General features: G+C 43.1%; 1 protein-coding gene and 1 pseudogene across 1 annotated transcript; one reads left to right on the top strand and one right to left on the bottom strand.

Moving 5' to 3' along the window:
- Window positions 1–5,398: 5,398 nt before the first annotated feature.
- On the bottom strand, window positions 5,399–6,208 carry LOC130112202 (proteasome subunit beta type-7-like; annotated as a pseudogene).
- A 523-nt stretch (window positions 6,209–6,731) lies between these two features.
- Window positions 6,732–16,923, top strand: tomm20b (translocase of outer mitochondrial membrane 20b). Its single transcript, XM_056279462.1, has 5 exons — window positions 6,732–7,126; window positions 10,161–10,207; window positions 10,766–10,847; window positions 13,108–13,250; window positions 16,079–16,923. The coding sequence occupies exons 1-5, from the start codon at window positions 7,003–7,005 to the stop codon at window positions 16,121–16,123; spliced, it is 441 nt and encodes a 146-aa protein (XP_056135437.1). The 5' UTR covers window positions 6,732–7,002; the 3' UTR covers window positions 16,124–16,923.
- The last annotated feature ends 40 nt before the right edge of the window (window positions 16,924–16,963 follow it).

Here is a 16,963-nt window from a genome sequence, read left to right as displayed (position 1 = left end):
CGCATGCCCAGTAGAAGGGACTATAGTTTCGGCGCTTCACTGTGGTTGACAAACTGTTAAAACAACTACAGAAAGCCTGTGTGGGCTGAAAACTCTCTACTCTCTCACGCCATGAAAACGGCGTTTCCAAAGGCATCTGTGTGGGTGCACTCTGAGAATGAGAATATCTGGGTCATGTCGGTAAAGTATCCCAAAATATTTGGGCACTTGTATCAGATTACTAAATGTGCTTGAAGGGGTGCCACTATTTCCTTTGTAACGTTTGTTGGAATCACCCATTGTTCCGATGACAAATATGTGAACATTTGGCTAACTGTCCCCTCAAACCCCAAGGTATTTTCAGAAAATTAATTAGCCACTAGCCAATGAGCAGATTCACTAAGCAAACTTTCGATATTTTCCTTCTGTGTAATCCCCCCCCAGACAAGAGCCTTGACAAGGAGTTTCTGGTGAGCACAACATAGTGTAGCGAATTCGGGGGACAACGCAACCACAGGAACTGCCGCGGCCGGGAAGCGAACCCATATCGCCCGCACCGCAGGAGACATCGCTAACCGCTTGACTAAAGGGTCAAACCCGCCAGCTAGCGGCCAGCGTGTCTTCTTATACATGCACGTTACAATAGTGTACCGTGCATGGATAAATAGACTCGCTAGCTCTTGGCTAACGGGCTAACGCGCCTCAGCATATCAGCTCCCCCACGTCTCTGGGCGCCCGCGCTTCCGGTGGCCTCATGGTCTCACCATCCCACTTCTGACACCAGTGTAGCGAATATGGGGGGGCAGCCCGGAAACCGCCGCAGCCAGGACGCGAACCCGGGTCTCTCGCACCACGGGCGACTACGCTAACCAGTTGCCTAAAGGGTCCGACCCGTTAGCCAAGGGCTAGCGAGTCAACTTCTTCGTGGTCGTTACACTAGTTTCCCATATGCACGAGAAAATCGGGAGGGGGGGGTAAAATTTTGCTCATGTCCCTTTAGGGCCTCCATACTTTATCGTGACTCCATTGAAAGGGATCACTGTATTGACCGCTGTAGTGTCTGTGCTTTGTCCGGACAAAATGCGTTGTTACATACGTGTTATGTTACCCTGTGGAAAAGCTAGCCAGAAGATGGCACCGACAACATCGCTGACCGCATTTGATTTGTCAGAGACGTCAGGAAAAACCGAGTCTGTAATGTATTCAGAACAGCCAGTATAAATGTCTAAGTGTCCATGAACTCGTGTGGGAGAGTAGTTATGAAATTTCGAAACTTGGCTGAGGGGAAATGTTATTCTAAATGGGTCTGTATCTCGCCTTCAGTACATAGATACTATTCATCCAGCGGGACACGGAAGACAGAAAATTGGCTGAAACAAGATGGCTGCCTCTCCCCAACTGACCCCAGAGACATAACTGTAGTGCTGACTGTGTGTGTGTGTGTGTGTGTGTGTGTGTGTGTGTGTGTGTGTGTGTGTGTGTGTGTGTGTGTGTGTGTGTGTGTGTGAGGTCACCCATAGACTGGGGACTAAACCAGCCACCACTGAACACAGTGCCAAGAAGCTGCTAAGAGCTAATGGTCTCCCAAGGCAGAGCGCCATGCTAAATACAAACACTCTCTCTGTTCTTCTCTGTGTCCTCCTTTCCATTTATCACCCCCACCCTCCCTCCCCTCACTTTCCACTCCTTTTTCAGCAGCCTCTTCCATTCACCACCGCCGAAACAGAGGTCTCTCTCACTCTCTCTAGTTGGCTGGCTGTCTTGGTTTCTCTCTCTCTCGCTCTCTCTCTTTCTGTCTCTTTCTTTCTCTTTCTCTTTCTTTCTGTTATTCTTTCCGCTTCTCTGTCTAAATCGCTGTGTCATTATCTGTCTGTCTTTCCATTCCCCTTCTCTGTCCATCTCTTATCCGTGGTTCAATAATAGCAGTGTGGCCATCCGCATCCCTCTCTCTCCCTCTCCCTCCCTCTCTCTCTCGCTCGCCCCCCCCCCCCTTCCTCCTCTTGGTTCCAAGTTTCAGAATGTGGTTCCTCTTTGGAAACAAATTCAATGACGTTGTCTCTGGAATGGGAGCGCTGGGTTCGTGGAAAATACAGCCCTGCGCTTCTACCTCAACTTCTTTATTTTTTTCTTCTTTTTTAATGGGACGCTCCCGGGCTCCCGTTCAAAACATTCGGTATTTAATTCCAGCTGCTCCGGTCTCCTTGCAGGCTCTGCGCCATTTGGACCGGACCCTGCCGGTTGCGCCGAAACACACAAAAGTCTTGTGTTGGCTGCGGCGCGCGCGTGTGCGCGTGCATGCGCGCGCAATTTCGTATGCTTACATTTGTGGGGACTCCCCACAATTATATCAATATAGGAAAATTAGGATCTTTGGAAATTGTGCCGGTCGTCACAGATTCAAGGGGCTATTTTAGGATTAGGGCTTGGTTTAGGGTTAAGGTTAGAATCAGGATTAATTTAAGGTTAGGAATTAAGATTAGGCAGGGTTCCCAACTGTTCTTAAGAAATCATTTTCCAAGACATTTATTATGACTTTTGCTTCGGTACACATGCTGGCCGTTGCTTACAGAGGGTCACGTTGTCCTATCAACTATCACTGGAAGCCTCAACCGCCTCTAACTGGACTGTGTAATTTATAGCTGGTCACTGGACGTACCCCCCAATCTTCATGCAGAGACGTGTAATCTCAGCGACTAAAAACATGAATCAACAAGTTGCAACCTCAGCTAAAAATTATGCTATAAATATTAAGCCTCAGCAGGAAGAAAAACACTACGATTTCCAAAACTGACTGTACAATTTTCCATTACCTCAATATTTCTGTATTATATAATCAATTTGGTCGTTTTCCATAACTGGAAAACCAGTCGAAAACTAGTGTATGCACACAAACACACACGGGGGGCGTACCATCTCCACTTGCTTTTAGTAAAACGAGGTTCACCTCTAAAAGACCGACTGCGTTGCCATGGTTACCTGCCCCAGTCTGGAGCCGTGGTAATGTGGTGGGAAACGACACACATGAGGATGGATGACGAAGCAAAGGAAAACTGCTGCACCCCTGTAGACGCATCAGTGCACCATATTACTGCAAATACACCGAGTCAGCACCTCGCAGTTTGTCTGCATGCGTGCGTGTGTGTGTGTGCATGCGTGTGTGTGTGCGCGCGCGCGCGTCCATGCGTGTGTGTGTGTATGTGTGTGTGTGTGTGTGCGCGCGCGAGTGTCTTATTCAGCTATATTTGTGAGAACTAATCTGAGATTTTAACCATTTTGCAAAGTGAGGACATTTTGGCCGGTCCTCAGTTCTTAAGGGGTCTACGTTACGGTTAGGATTTAGGTGTGGGGTTAAGGTGAGAAACAGGATTAGTTTAACGTCAGGGTAATGGTTAAGATTAGGCATATAGTTCGGATGGTTAACGTGGGGTTTAGGGGCTAGGAAATTAATGTAGTCAGTGAGGGTCCTCATACATATTGAAAAACCTGTGCGTGCGTGCAGGGGTAGAGGCTAAGATAACTGTGTTATCCCTCCGTCTTCATCGCTATTTGACAGTGTGTGATATCTTACTGTATATCTTCCAGTCAAGGAGTTCGGGGGTAGTAAAAGTGCGGGGTCACGTCTCCAGTGAGGCAAACGTCATTTTCACGGTCCAGACATGAACACACCCAACAGAAACCTTTACACATGAGGCTTCATGACCCGCTCCAAATCCTAGACGTCTCTTCCGGTCAAGCTTCCCTCCTGTGTGAGTACTGGTCCCGCTCTGATGTGATCCACCTGTGTATCATTGTCTCCCCCATATGTGGATTTAAGCGATGTGTTATTTTGCATTATTTGCATTATTTTCTTGTCTTCCCAGTCAATGTTTTGACCATTGCCTGTTTTTTTATGCCTCTGCCTTTTTTGATACCTCTTGACTGAATCCCGTGTACCCACCCTTTCATCTGATTAAACCTTTTTGGAACTTTTACTACCTGTTCCAGTCTGCTTTGTGGGTCCTTCGTCGTTGTGACCCTGATAGGGGCAAACTGGTTAATGAGTCCTCCCAAAGGAATATATGGAGCTGATATACAGCAGCAGCCGGTACAGCTATCCCAGGAGCAGGACCAGGACCAGCAGCATCCGGTACACCTATCCCAGGAGCAGAACCAGCAGCACCCGGTACACCTATCCCAGGAGCAGGACCAGCAGCACCCAGTACACCTATCCCAGGAGCAGGACCAGCATCCTCATATTCAATATAACACCATAATAAATTCATGCAAGTCAGCGGGTGATGATTACACAATGACCACAGGTGCAAGGAATCACCAGAAACCAGCCAAAATAAGGAAACAGGACACTCCACACACTTTCTGCAAAAGAGAGGCCGGGAAAATGTTGTAGTAATAATAATAATAATTGTACAGTGCTTTTCAGAGTACACAAAGATGCTTTACACAAGTTGAAATAAACATAAAAGCAACACACCAAAAGCAAGACACTCATTAAAAGCAATTCTAAAGAGATGAGTTTTGATTAATGAGGTGAACGTGAACAGATTGGTGCAGTCTCTGATGTTTTCTATTGTTTTTCGGGGGGGGGCGGTTGCAGAGGAATGAGGTAGTATGGAGAAGGCTCTGTCCCCCAGGACCAGTGCTTGGTCCTATGTGGTGGAGACAGGAGGTTGGCATGGAGGAGTGAAGGCTGGGGGGAGGGGTACAGTAGAGGAGCAGGTCAGTGAGGTAGGAGGGGGCCTGGTATAGAGGGCTTTATGAGGGAGGAGAAGGACTTTGAGTTGGATCCATTGTGGGACAGGGAGCCAGCAGAGGGTTGCACTTGTAGTCCAAAAATGCATTCCAGAGTACAGATAAAAGGTGCATATATATATATATATATATATATATATATATATATAGACAGCTGATGATTGCTTATGGCATGAAACAGGCTTGTGAATTTACTTGACTCACTGGATTGTGAGCTACTTGCAAACTATTGACGATGCAATTAATTTCATTTCATTTCATTATTTTTTCCGCTCATGGTAATGTACATGCGGCCTATCAGGGGTCCAGTCCTCACCGTCATCCTCCATGCCTGTACTGGGGATGCTTTGCAATAGCACCCCCCCCCGGCTATATGGCAAAGTAGTTGAAAATATTTTTCACATGCCATTCCCAGCATCGCAGCTGAAAGGGAAAAAAACTGCATACATGAAAAAGTCAAAGCAGATGGTTAGCAGACATTTATAAAATGACTCATATTCCTTTAGAACTTCAACTGAACTGGCTTTAACTGTAAACCAACATGTTGACGTCAACAAACTAGGAAAATTATGAAATAAAAAATGCTCAACTCAAGAAATGTTATTAGAAAAAAAACATGGAAAGGGTTTGGGTGGTGGTGGGGGGGTGAATTTCAAGACAGTTAAGAGCTCTACGAGGTATCCATAGTCTAGTTTCCTCCACCACCTCCAGGTTCAGTGGGGTCACGACCCTCGTCAACACCGCAGTCGTTCCTCTTTTGTACTTGTAGTCACCAGTTCTGACTCCCTTCTTGTTGGCCTCGTCATGGGGTCTTAGATAACCACCTTTCCCTTGCTGATGACACACAGGTCAATGTTGCTGCCGGAGCCCAGGTCATTGAAGATCCCTGCTGCAATGGCATCACGCACAAGCTGCTTGGCATCTCCCTCCTCCATGTCGGGCTTGTAGCGGTCCTCAAACACCGCCATGGCTGCCAGGGAGCCCGAGCCCATGGTGACGTAGGGCAGCTTGTCAGTGGAGCCGTGGGGATAGATGCTTTAAAGGTGGGGGCCCACATAATCTACTCCTCCTAGCACAAGAGCGGCCCCGATGTAGCCCTGGTACCTGAAGAGCATCTGTTTGAGCATGCGGAGGCTGCCGGCCTGTGGAGAGGGAGTGCAGCTCCAGGTTGGAGATGATCTGGGTGGTCATCTCGGTGTCTGCGGCGGTGCCTGCTCCACAGCAGTATATGTTGGGGGAGATGTAGTGAATCTTGGAGCAATTCTTATCCGCCACGATCACGCCCTCCGTGGCTCTGGTGTCGGCTCCGAGGATAATGCCGTCCTTGTAAACAACACCGCAGATGGTAGTGCCTGTTTTGCGAGCTGCAGGTATGCTGCTTCCAAATTTGGTAATTTCCCCTTGCAAAACAGCGTTTCTCTTGCAATTTTCGAAAGTAAAACCCCCAACTTGTGACTGGCAAACAGTAAGCGACGCCATATTTTTCAAAAATCGACCGGCGGCACATAAACCGGAAGTGACACACGTATGTAGGCGGGACCCACCGACACACAGGCCAGTAAGAGCGAACTTTAGCTTCCTTTCTCGTCAGCCTCCCACTATGGAAATGGTTTAGCCCCAAGACTTGTGAGAAAACAAACTAGGATAACAAAATCGCAGTTTTCAATTTGCACTCTAAAGCAAAAAAATAAAAAATAAAAAATAAAATGGATAGAAAGGGGCTCAAAATCTCAATTTATTCAAGGAGCAAGTAATTTAGATTTTGAAATATCGGATCCAACGTTCTAATTTTCTATTAATAATTTGAAATAAGAATAATGAACTGATAAGCCGTAATATTACAGGGTTTTTTCCGATAAGTCTCCAGACAGCATTGAAGCGAAGAACGTGTTCGTACTCGTGTTTCGTGGACTGGTACCGCCCTCTAGAGGTTAGACTGGACCAGCCGCCATGTTCAGCGATAACGCTAAAATGCGTCTATGGACTCTTCCAAACTCAATGCCGCAGTCTACTTAATTTCTTTTAGACATAAAAACAAAAATGAATTAAGAGTCTTGAATTCCACACTAATCATCCGTTCTGAAGGCAGTGTACTTCTTGTCTGAGTTTAAAATAGTCTCAGTTTCCATTCAGGCGTTTAGGACGACCTCACCTGGCGGGGTCCTTCTGGGTCCTTCTCTGCCCTGTGCCGACGTCCTGACATAATCCACTCCACAAATAAACCGTTTAATTACTCCTAACCTATCAACAAACCAACAAGCCTTTTCCGAAGGTATGATGGGCGGTAGGTCGAGCACGATAGCCGCTGGGGTTTGCGGGGCTCTGTTTGTGGGATACTGTATTTATTTCGACAGGAAAAGACGTAGTGACCCCAACTTCAAGAACAGACTGCGAGAACGTGAGTGTTGACCTCCCTTCCATCTCCTCCAACACCGGTCTCCTTTTTTTCCGGGAAAGCTACATGAAAATCCCCACATTGCAAACACGAACGAGGCTTAATCCTTTGTAGATACCGGAGATTTGATTTGGAATGATTTCCTTGATTCAGCTAAATTCATTCAGTCATTCAAAACTTTATTTATATAGCACATTTCGGACGCTCAAATGCAATGTGCTTACCACTCTCAAACCGAACAGCTCCAAAGTATGCGTCGATAATAAAAACACATGATAAAGGGAGTGGGATAAGGAGAAAAATAGAAATATAAGTAATTAAATATAGATATGAAGTGAAAAATTCAATAGAAATAGAGTGAGGTTAACCACATTTGCACGCGTTGCTGCACTGTTTTAAGATTGTCAAACTGGGGTTACTGGCTGCCTAAATCATTTGAGTTATTACCAATGTGTAATGCCAGTGTTAGCCACCGGTTTAGTTGCAGTAGCTGATATTATGTTCATGTGTTGTCTATAATTATTACTTGTAGTTAGTGCAAGGCAATATGGAACATTATCACAACAATTATAGGGAATAATGCATGATATATATATAATATATATCTCACACACACACACACACACACATATATAAATCCAGTGAGTCAAGTAAATTCTTTATGTGACAATACAAGCCTATTTCATGCCATAAGCTTATGACAAGAAACAGGATTATTTTTGCTCCTTATTTGTTGAACAGTGTTTCTTTTAACAAATATATATATATATAAAATCCAGTTAGTCAAGTAAATCCAGTTAGTCAAGAATTTACTTGACTAACTGGATTATTTCGCTCCTTATTTGTTGAGCACTTTCCCTACCGTTGAGTGTTTCTTTTAGCAAAGTTTATATATATATATATATATATATATATAAATCACACACACACACACACACATATCCATCCATCCATTATCCAAACCGCTTATCCTGCTCTCAGGGTCGTAGGGATGCTGGAGCCTATCCCAGCAGTCATTGGGCAACAAGCGGGGAGACACCCTGGACAGGCCACCAGTCCATCAGAGGGCTGAAACACACACACACACATCTGTATAATATTCAAGCCTGATCCATTACAAAGACGATGTTGGCATGTGTGATTATATGGATCATTTCAGTCACATTGACTTAATCTCAGTTCATGTATAATTCGTAAGTGTTAATTCTTTGCTACATCTGCATTTTTGATATCTATCTATCCTTTAAGGATTTCAGGCTACAAAAATAAGGATTCCTATAAACATATACAGAGGTCTACTTGGTAAGGAATAGGTACCTCTTACCAATTAAGATTGCAATCCAGCCTGATTTTGTTGTCAGGGTTACAAATAGGCTGTTATACAATCCAGTCACACCAATTATCCTATCAAGAGATGTGTCTTGCCAAATAGGGATTAACTTGTTACTAAAGAAAAAGTCAGGTCACAGTTAAGTTTACTGGATGGTGAGCTTGTTAAGTTCTAATCTGTTGTTTAGTTAAAGCTTTGTTAAATTGTCAAGTTAAATCTTCAAGTTTTATCTTTTAGTTTGACAGAAACACCTGTTTCTGCCAAAGCAAAAGATTTGGAGAGCATCGTGATATGTAGTTGACATAACAGACAAATGACACTTCAAAACCTGTTTGTAATGCAACAGAAACAGTCTGCTGATTAAGTAACCTGTCTTGTGTACTGATTCAGCTGGTATAAAAACAACTTGATTGAATAAACTGCTACAGAGACCAAGAACAAAATAAATGTAAGTCCTTAGACCACTAACATGACAAACAGCTTAACAACAAACTACTTCCAGTAGCAGGCAGATGCTTGTTGATGTCAAGGGAGAGGAAGGGACAAGGGCCTATTACAAAGATGAAGCACAGGGATGATGACAACGGTGACATTGAGAAACCTCTAATTTAGATGGAATGTTGAGATTGTAATTTTTTTGCATAATTTCATTGTAATTCATTATAAATGACAGAGAAATAAGAGCGGAAAGGATGAATTTTAGTCTGAATGATCAAAAGCTAGAGGTGGTACATGAAAACTAATGATGTATAGACATGTATTTTATATCATTCCGTAACACATGAAGATGTAATTACCGCATCAAATTAATGATAGCGTTCTTTAGTTTTAATCTTTGACCTGCTAATGAGACCTAGCTTATGGGTGCAGATGTTCATCGGACATTACAGAGACTCGCTCTCTGTGACCTTTGCCACCCCAATCCCTCAAAAAGCCAGGGCGAAACCCCAGATAACATCAAATAACATTTTGACTCATACAAAACACTTAAGTTGTCTAACTGTGTACAGCATTGTCAGGGCATAGAAACTGGTCGGCCAGACCCTCTGCCTTCCCTCTGTAACTGCCATCAAAATTACCTTATATTATTCACCAACTACCACAGTGGAGTTGCTCAGTGGCCAACAGAAGACTGTGGTTGTGTTGGGTAGCACCAAGTTGTGAATGTTGGTGACTGTCGATGCAAAACGAGCAGTGCTCAGTTTCTCAGAGAAAGATCTCTGTTTTGTTTGTAAATTTCGTCTGTGGTTCTTTTTTAATTTTGACTGTGTAAAAATTGTTTATCGAATGGAATTGGTTTCTAAATGAAATGCAGTTGACAAGGTCAAACTTGTTGAATTGCAATACACACGTGATTTGTTTTCCAATATATGCGCAGAAAAATTAAGACATGCTTTTTTTTTCCTTTTAAAATTGGTGTAACTGCACATATGTTAAAATACAATCGTGTGCATTTCATTTCAGCATGTTTGTGTTTGTTAACTGTATTTTGTATCAGCACCAATTAACTTTCATAATTGTGAAATGAGCCGTTAGCAAAAATTGATATTGCATCTTCCCACTCCCTAGCTACTGCCCAAAATTCCTTTTTAGCCTAGCCAGACTTATGAACTGAGCTCAGATCTGCATCTTTTTCCTTTTCAACATATTTAACATTTAGTGTTCTCTCCTTTTATATCCTCATCTTCCTTCCTCTCTCTCATCCAGGGAGGCGAAAGCAGAAGGTTGCCAAAGAAAGGGCAGGCCTCTCAAAGGTGAGATCGGTTTCTCTTGACATTTTCTTTTGAAGGACAATTAGGGGTGTAACTTTATGTCCAAAGTTATTATCTTGGTTGGTTATTTTGACAAATATTTTGAATATACAGCGGGATTATTTCGATATATCAATGCCAGTATTGTATCGGTGCGTCCCTATCGAAAATAGTACTACCATATACTTTTTTGCTTTAATTTTGCAGCCACCATTTTTTTAGAGGTGGCTCCACTATAACTTCTGACATGTTTCTTCGGCTGTTGGAAGGAACTTAAAATTGACATCAGAGTGAATATAGATTAACCTTTAATTTATATATCACCTCCTTACTGCAGCTTTAACAGTAATGAGGTCAAGGATTAGAGCTTTGGCACCCTAGGAATAGACAATAAAAGATCTGAACTGGACTGGGAAGGTAGAGAAGAAAGTGGAAAAAAAATCAAACTTAAAATGTAAAGATCATGTTTTGTAAAATCATATTTCTCAGAAAAACATGAACCTACTTTCCTACTACTGAATGAATCAGTTAAAAAGTAAAGATTGTTGTGATTGTTTCCAGCTTCCTGACCTGAAAGATGCAGAGGCGGTACAGAAATTCTTCTTGGAGGAGATCCAGCTTGGAGAGGAGCTGCTGGCTCAAGGTAAAACCTCTCACCTCTACTGGTCCCATATAACTACATGTGACCACTGGCCTCTACTGGTTTCTAATTACTAAAGTAAAATCAAACCCTCTCACCTGTAGTAGTCCCATGTAACTAAGGTGGCTTTCACACCTACATCATTTGGCACTGACGAAATGAACTTTTTCTTACATTTGGATTATTTTGACAGTTGTGACTGTTTAGTAAGCGACCTGTGGATTGAATATGGCTCTTTATAGTGTTTCAAATGGCCTGTCAGACAGTTCCAATTAATAAATTAAAAAACATTGTTGATAAAAATCAAACACTCAACATGAATTTCATGCATATTTGTCTTTCCTGGGGCCAAATGTATAAACCATGTGTACAAACGAAAACTGTACTCACGCCACGTCCTACACAGGTTTCCGAATGTATGCAAATATACGGGCGGTGGGAATCTGCGTACTGGTACACATCTGTCACACCATGCGTACCGTATACGCGGTCTTTTGAGTCCGGTTAGTGTGATGTTGGGAATTGGCAAAAAAGGATAATAAAAGTGTGAATTTGGGTGATATTTTGTTTAGAGCTTTTTTTCTTTCACTACATTGTGTTAGGATGTAATCTATAATTTTAAAAAAAAACTTCGCTATGATTACATAGTGATGTGTGAGTGGTTACCAACTTTTTTTTTGACAAGTCTTAATTTCATTCTATGTTGAGTAAATATGTTTTTCATTAAGCATTAGAACAACAATTATAATTATAATGATCTTTATATAAATAAAAAAATAAATAATACAAGCTCTTTATATAAATAAAGATTATTCTGTATTATTGGGGAGTAAGAATAACCTACACCTTCAGGTGTGACTTTCTTTTCTTTTCTTTTTTAATTACTAACGGCATTCACTGCTTTGATTACTTTCGGCCATTCAGCTTGTTTCATTTTGTTGGTAATGCCAGAGCTCAGGCTTCCAAATAATATGTGTTTTCTTCTGTCAGTTTGGTCAACCATTATTCCGTGTTCACAGTTGGTAAAATTGCACTTCTTCAATTGCTTCCTAAATGCTTCTGCCATTTCTTCTCAAAACTAAACTAAATGCTGGCCCTTTATATGCAAACCAGGCAATCGGGGGGGGGGGGGTGTTGGAAGCCATTTATAGTAAGTTGTGGGCATGGTCAGAAGGCTCGCACATGTGCGCACAATTTTAGGATGATTGAGATGTATGAGAATAAAACACGTGAGAACAAAACGTACGTGGGGTTTTAGAAATTTGACGAAAAGACTGTGTGTGCATGTTTCCTGTTTTGAGTACACAGATTTATACACCTAAATACAAGCGTTATATACGTTTGGCCCCAGATGTGTAAGTGGTTAACATGGTTATCTCCAGCAGCAACCTTTGTTTTTTTGTATTTACTATCTTTTTTAAGTTCGCTGAAAGAGGTTAAAAGCCCAACCACAGGTCATTCACACACCCAGACTTGACAGTCTTTGTGTCAGTTCAGCCAGCGTTGGCTAGCTAGCTAGCAGGAAAGCCAAGAAAGAGAAAAGTCGATGATGAATCTCCATTTCTGAAGCGAATGGACTGATAACCATTTGTTTATTCTACCATATGCAGTGAACCTAGTATTAAGCCGATGTATTTGCTGCGCAACGAATGTGTCAGTTATGAAAAGAATATAATGTGAACAGGCCCTTTCAGAGACAGCATGGGTCATTTTCTGTCTCTGTCCCTTAGGGATTGACTGAACAGCAATTGAAAAATACAGAAATTGTTGGCATCTTTTCAGCAAAGCCAAATGACTTTAGAACATTTTTTTATGGAGTAGGAGACGTCAACGATTGCCTGTAACTAGCGTTGTCTTGGATTTCAGTCAAAAACAAGCGATCCTTGATGCAGTACGAGACCATTAAAAACTGCATCTTAGTGGTTCTTGCTGGAGTTATTGCTAACGGAAAAGTTGAAACCAGTATTATAGAGTGTGGAAAAAAATACCTCCTTCAGATACATCTACACAGCGCAGAGTGGAAAGTATTGCAAATGAAGTGTCGGGAAGGCTTTGACAAGCTGAAGTGATGTCAGTAGCTGTGGACCCGTAAACTGACAGAAGTGATGTAGCCCGAACGTGTGTCTATGTGAGGTTTTAGGTTTGACTGTGTTTTTGTGAGGAGCTGCTCCCTCTAATGCCATGAGCCCATTTGCCAAAACATTGTCTCTGAATGCATTCTTAAGTTCTTTTTGTGCATGTGTGCATGTGTGTGTCCCTCTAGGAGACTATGAGAACGGTGTGGACCACCTGACCAATGCCATTGCAGTGTGTGGTCAGCCACAACAGCTGCTGCAAGTGCTGCAGCAGACCTTGCCCGCGCCCGTCTTCCAAATGCTGCTCACTAAACTGCCCACTATCAGCCAGGTAACTCACACCTCACCAAAATGCTCACTATCTGCCAGATCTCTCTCTCTCTCTCTCTCTCTCTTGCTCGCTCGCTAAAACTGCCCACCATAAGCCAGATGTTTCTCTTTCTCACTCCTCACCAAACTGCTCACCACCAGCCACACACACATATTTAGTACCATACAATCTTATCTATTTAAAAACCAGAGGGAAAAAAACTGCAAGTCTTGAGTCTCTACTGTACAGTATTGAGACATGAATAGATTTGACAAGATTTATTAACGGAAATATTGGTAGAATTGGGTAATAGAGAAATAATTTAAATTGGTGTATAATTTAGAGCCCCGGTAGCTCAGCCCACATCTGACATAGGCGATCATGTGCTACAGACCACTAAGTGTTAGCAGGTACAGTCACGACACAAGGTGCATTTACTGATGGGTATACCTTGAACAAAAGAGGACTTATCTGTGAAATCACCTGGTATAGTGATTGGTTGGAAAGGAAACCTACATACACTTGGCATTCCATTGCATATGATTGCCTTTGTTTGGTCTGGATAATAGTTTACCCTGTAGGCCGGACATTTTCTGACACCTATTGTGAAATGTGCCAATTGCAGTGATGTTTGACCACTCCATATCAGAGATCCAATTGAAATCAAATTGAGTTGCCAGTAATGTAGTTTCCAACAGATTTTGGCAGCGGACAAGTGGACATCTCAAACGCCTCCCACACCCTCAACCTCCCACCACATCCCTTTTTCTAGTATTCTTTTTTTGAAAATTTTTCCTCCTTTTTTTCTCCCCAATTGCACTCGGCTAATTACCCCACTCTCCAAGCCGTCCCGGTCGCTGCTCCACCTCCTCTGCCAATCTGGGGAGTGCTGCAGACTGCCACATGCCTCCTCCGATACAAGTGGAGTCGCCAGCCACTTCTTTTCACCTGACAGTGAGGAGTTTCGCCAGGGGGACGTAGCGTGTGGGAGGATCACGCTATTCTCCACAGTTCTCCCTCCCCTCTGAACAGGCACCCCGACCGACCAGAGGAGGCACTAGTGCAGCGACCAAGACACATACCGACATCCGGCTTCCCACCCGCAGACACGGCCAATTGTGTCTGTAGGGACACCCAACCAAGCCGGAGGTAACACGGCGATTCGAACCAGCAATCCCCATGTTGATAGGCAACGGAATAGACTGCTACGCTACCTGGATACCCCTTTTTTTCTAGATTCAAGAGTTTTATTTGTCACATACACACAAGTACAAGTCCCGAGTGCAGTGAAATGAAACAAAAAAAGGTACGAGCGCCGAAATGAAATGTGCAAACAACGAAGTACAACAGGTACACGCGCATTCCAATTTGCAATATACAATTTACAATCAACAGCTTAAGAACGCTCTGTAAAAAGAAAACAGACAGCACAATATATACAGTAATATAAAATATACACATACATTGCTGCGGGATCTGCCACATCCGGGACGTGAACCCGGATCTCCCGCACAACGGGCGACATCGTTAACCAGTTGACTAAAGGGCCTGACCCAAAGCACTTAAAAAATAGAAAGCTGGGGTATATGTGCTGAAATATGAGGTATGTATGTACATAATGAGTTATGTGTAGTCAGTTACCTTACTGCGTGTGCGTGCGTGCTTGAGCATGAGGGGGGCAGTATAGGTCAGCGACAGGGCCCCAGTAAGGTCAGAGTTCACAGTCCTGATGGCCTGAGGAAAGAAACTCTGTCTCAGTCTCTGTATTTGCAGCATGACTTCAGAGGCGCTTGCCTGACCGCAGCAGCTGGAACAGTCCGTTGTTGGGGTGGTGAGGGTCCTTCATAATCCTGTAGGCTCTGGTTCGGCACCTCTTGGTGTATAAGTCCTGCAGGGTGGGGAGTGAGTTACCAATAGTGTGCTCAGCCGAACGCACTATCCTATGCAGAGCCTTCCTATCCTGGGCGGAGCTGTTTCCAAACCAGGCAGAGATGCATCCTGTCAGGATGTTCTCCACTGCCCCAGAGTAGGACTGGAGGATCTTTCGGGAGACGTTGAATTTCCTCAGCTGCCTGAGGTGATAAAGGCGCTGCCTTGCCTTGCTCACCAGAGTGTCTGTGTGTGAGTGCCATGTGAGATCCTCTGTAAAGTGGAATCCCAGGTATTTATACCTGCTCACCCTCTCCACAGTAGTCCCATTAATCCTCAATGGTGAGTACGTCCTCTGTTGTCGTTGTGCCCTCCTGAAGTCCACAATCATCTCCTTAGTTTTGGAGACGTTCAAGAGGAGGCTGTTGTCCTGGCACCAGAGTGATAGAGCAGCAAGTTCCCTTTTTTCTAATATTCTTGACAAGTTCGCTCAAACAGTGCAACAACAGCTCAGGTAGGCTAAGGGCAGCGGAAAAAAATGAGTGAACTCCTTAAGGCGTGCTTCTTTTACTGAGGGCCCCAAAATGATGATAGGCCAGTTTGAACTCCGAGGGAACCAATGAGCAGCATGAGCGAACTGCACAGGTAGAAACCAGTCATGTTTTTGGTACCAGGAGAGAAAATGAGGGGGAGAAAAGAAAAGCAGAAGGGAAGAAAAACATATGCAAAAGCATTTGGCCCCTGCCTGACATGTAACGGGGTTGTGCCCTGTATAGCGTTTGCTGGGAAAGACCTGTCAGGTTACTGTTAAGAGTCAATAATTTGGATATTCATGGATTAGGTGGTGTCTTAAATATGCCAGTGATGGAAAGAATCCAAAGAGGACATTTTCGTGTAAATATTCGGGATTATAATTTTTTAAAAGATTCTAATTTTAACAGAGGCGCACTCTGATTGTTTCCTGTCATTCTCTCCTCCAGCGGATCGTGAATGCACAGAGTCTGAGTGAGGACGATATAGAATGAGAGTGAAGAAGATGGAGCCTCCTTCCACACGACTCCTCCAAATTCTCTCCATGTGAACCTCCCTCTATCCTGGCCTGTCATTGAAATCATGCTCTATCTCCGAGGCCAAACTCACCACTCCACCAAGGTGTCCCAAGGGAATTTTCTTTTTTTACTCTCGTCTATCACACTAGTCTTTTTTTAAAACGATGTCACCCATATTTGGGTATTGAAATATACGTACATCCAAAACAAACAACAAAAAAAGAAATAAGAGCCCGTCCAGGTCCCGCTGTCATAAGTTATTAGTTGTTTTGTGAAGGAGCAAAGCATTGCTAACTGGATGATTTTTTTTTGACTCCCCCACCCTGTTTTCAGGGCAGTATAGCAAACCTGTGTTTAAGCAGAGTAAAGTCCGTCAGTCAATTCCTGCAACTGTCACCTCACGGGTTTACAATCATTAAACCAAGCTGTCTTTGTGGTGGGCTATAGACAGTAAGTGAACAAATCGTCTGAAATGCTTCAAAATATTTATTATTATTTTTTTGTTGCCAATCTTCTTGCAGGTCTTGACTGAGAAACATGTTTTAAGGTGATGGGATGTTTCATTTCTGTTCATTTTAACTAAGGGGCTTGCCCTCTTTCAAAAAAAAAAAAATTAAAAAAGGCAAAACAAATGCCGAGTTGTGTGTTCGTTTCTTTTATACGTGTTTCAAATAAGTGTTGTTATGACTTGGAGGTGGAGGTTCAATAAGTTCAGTTTATTGAAAGACAAGTGTACACACTAAGAATTTATCTTGGTTGGACACAACAAAAATTAAAGAAACTTCACACAAAAGAAATCTGTAAATGTTTTCTTTT

The sequence above is a fragment of the Lampris incognitus genome, chromosome 5 (assembly GCF_029633865.1).
Source record: "Lampris incognitus isolate fLamInc1 chromosome 5, fLamInc1.hap2, whole genome shotgun sequence".
NCBI classification, from domain to species: Eukaryota; Metazoa; Chordata; class Actinopteri; order Lampriformes; family Lampridae; genus Lampris; species Lampris incognitus.
Note: the sequence above shows the minus strand (reverse complement) of the source record. Positions and strands in the feature narration are given on the sequence as shown.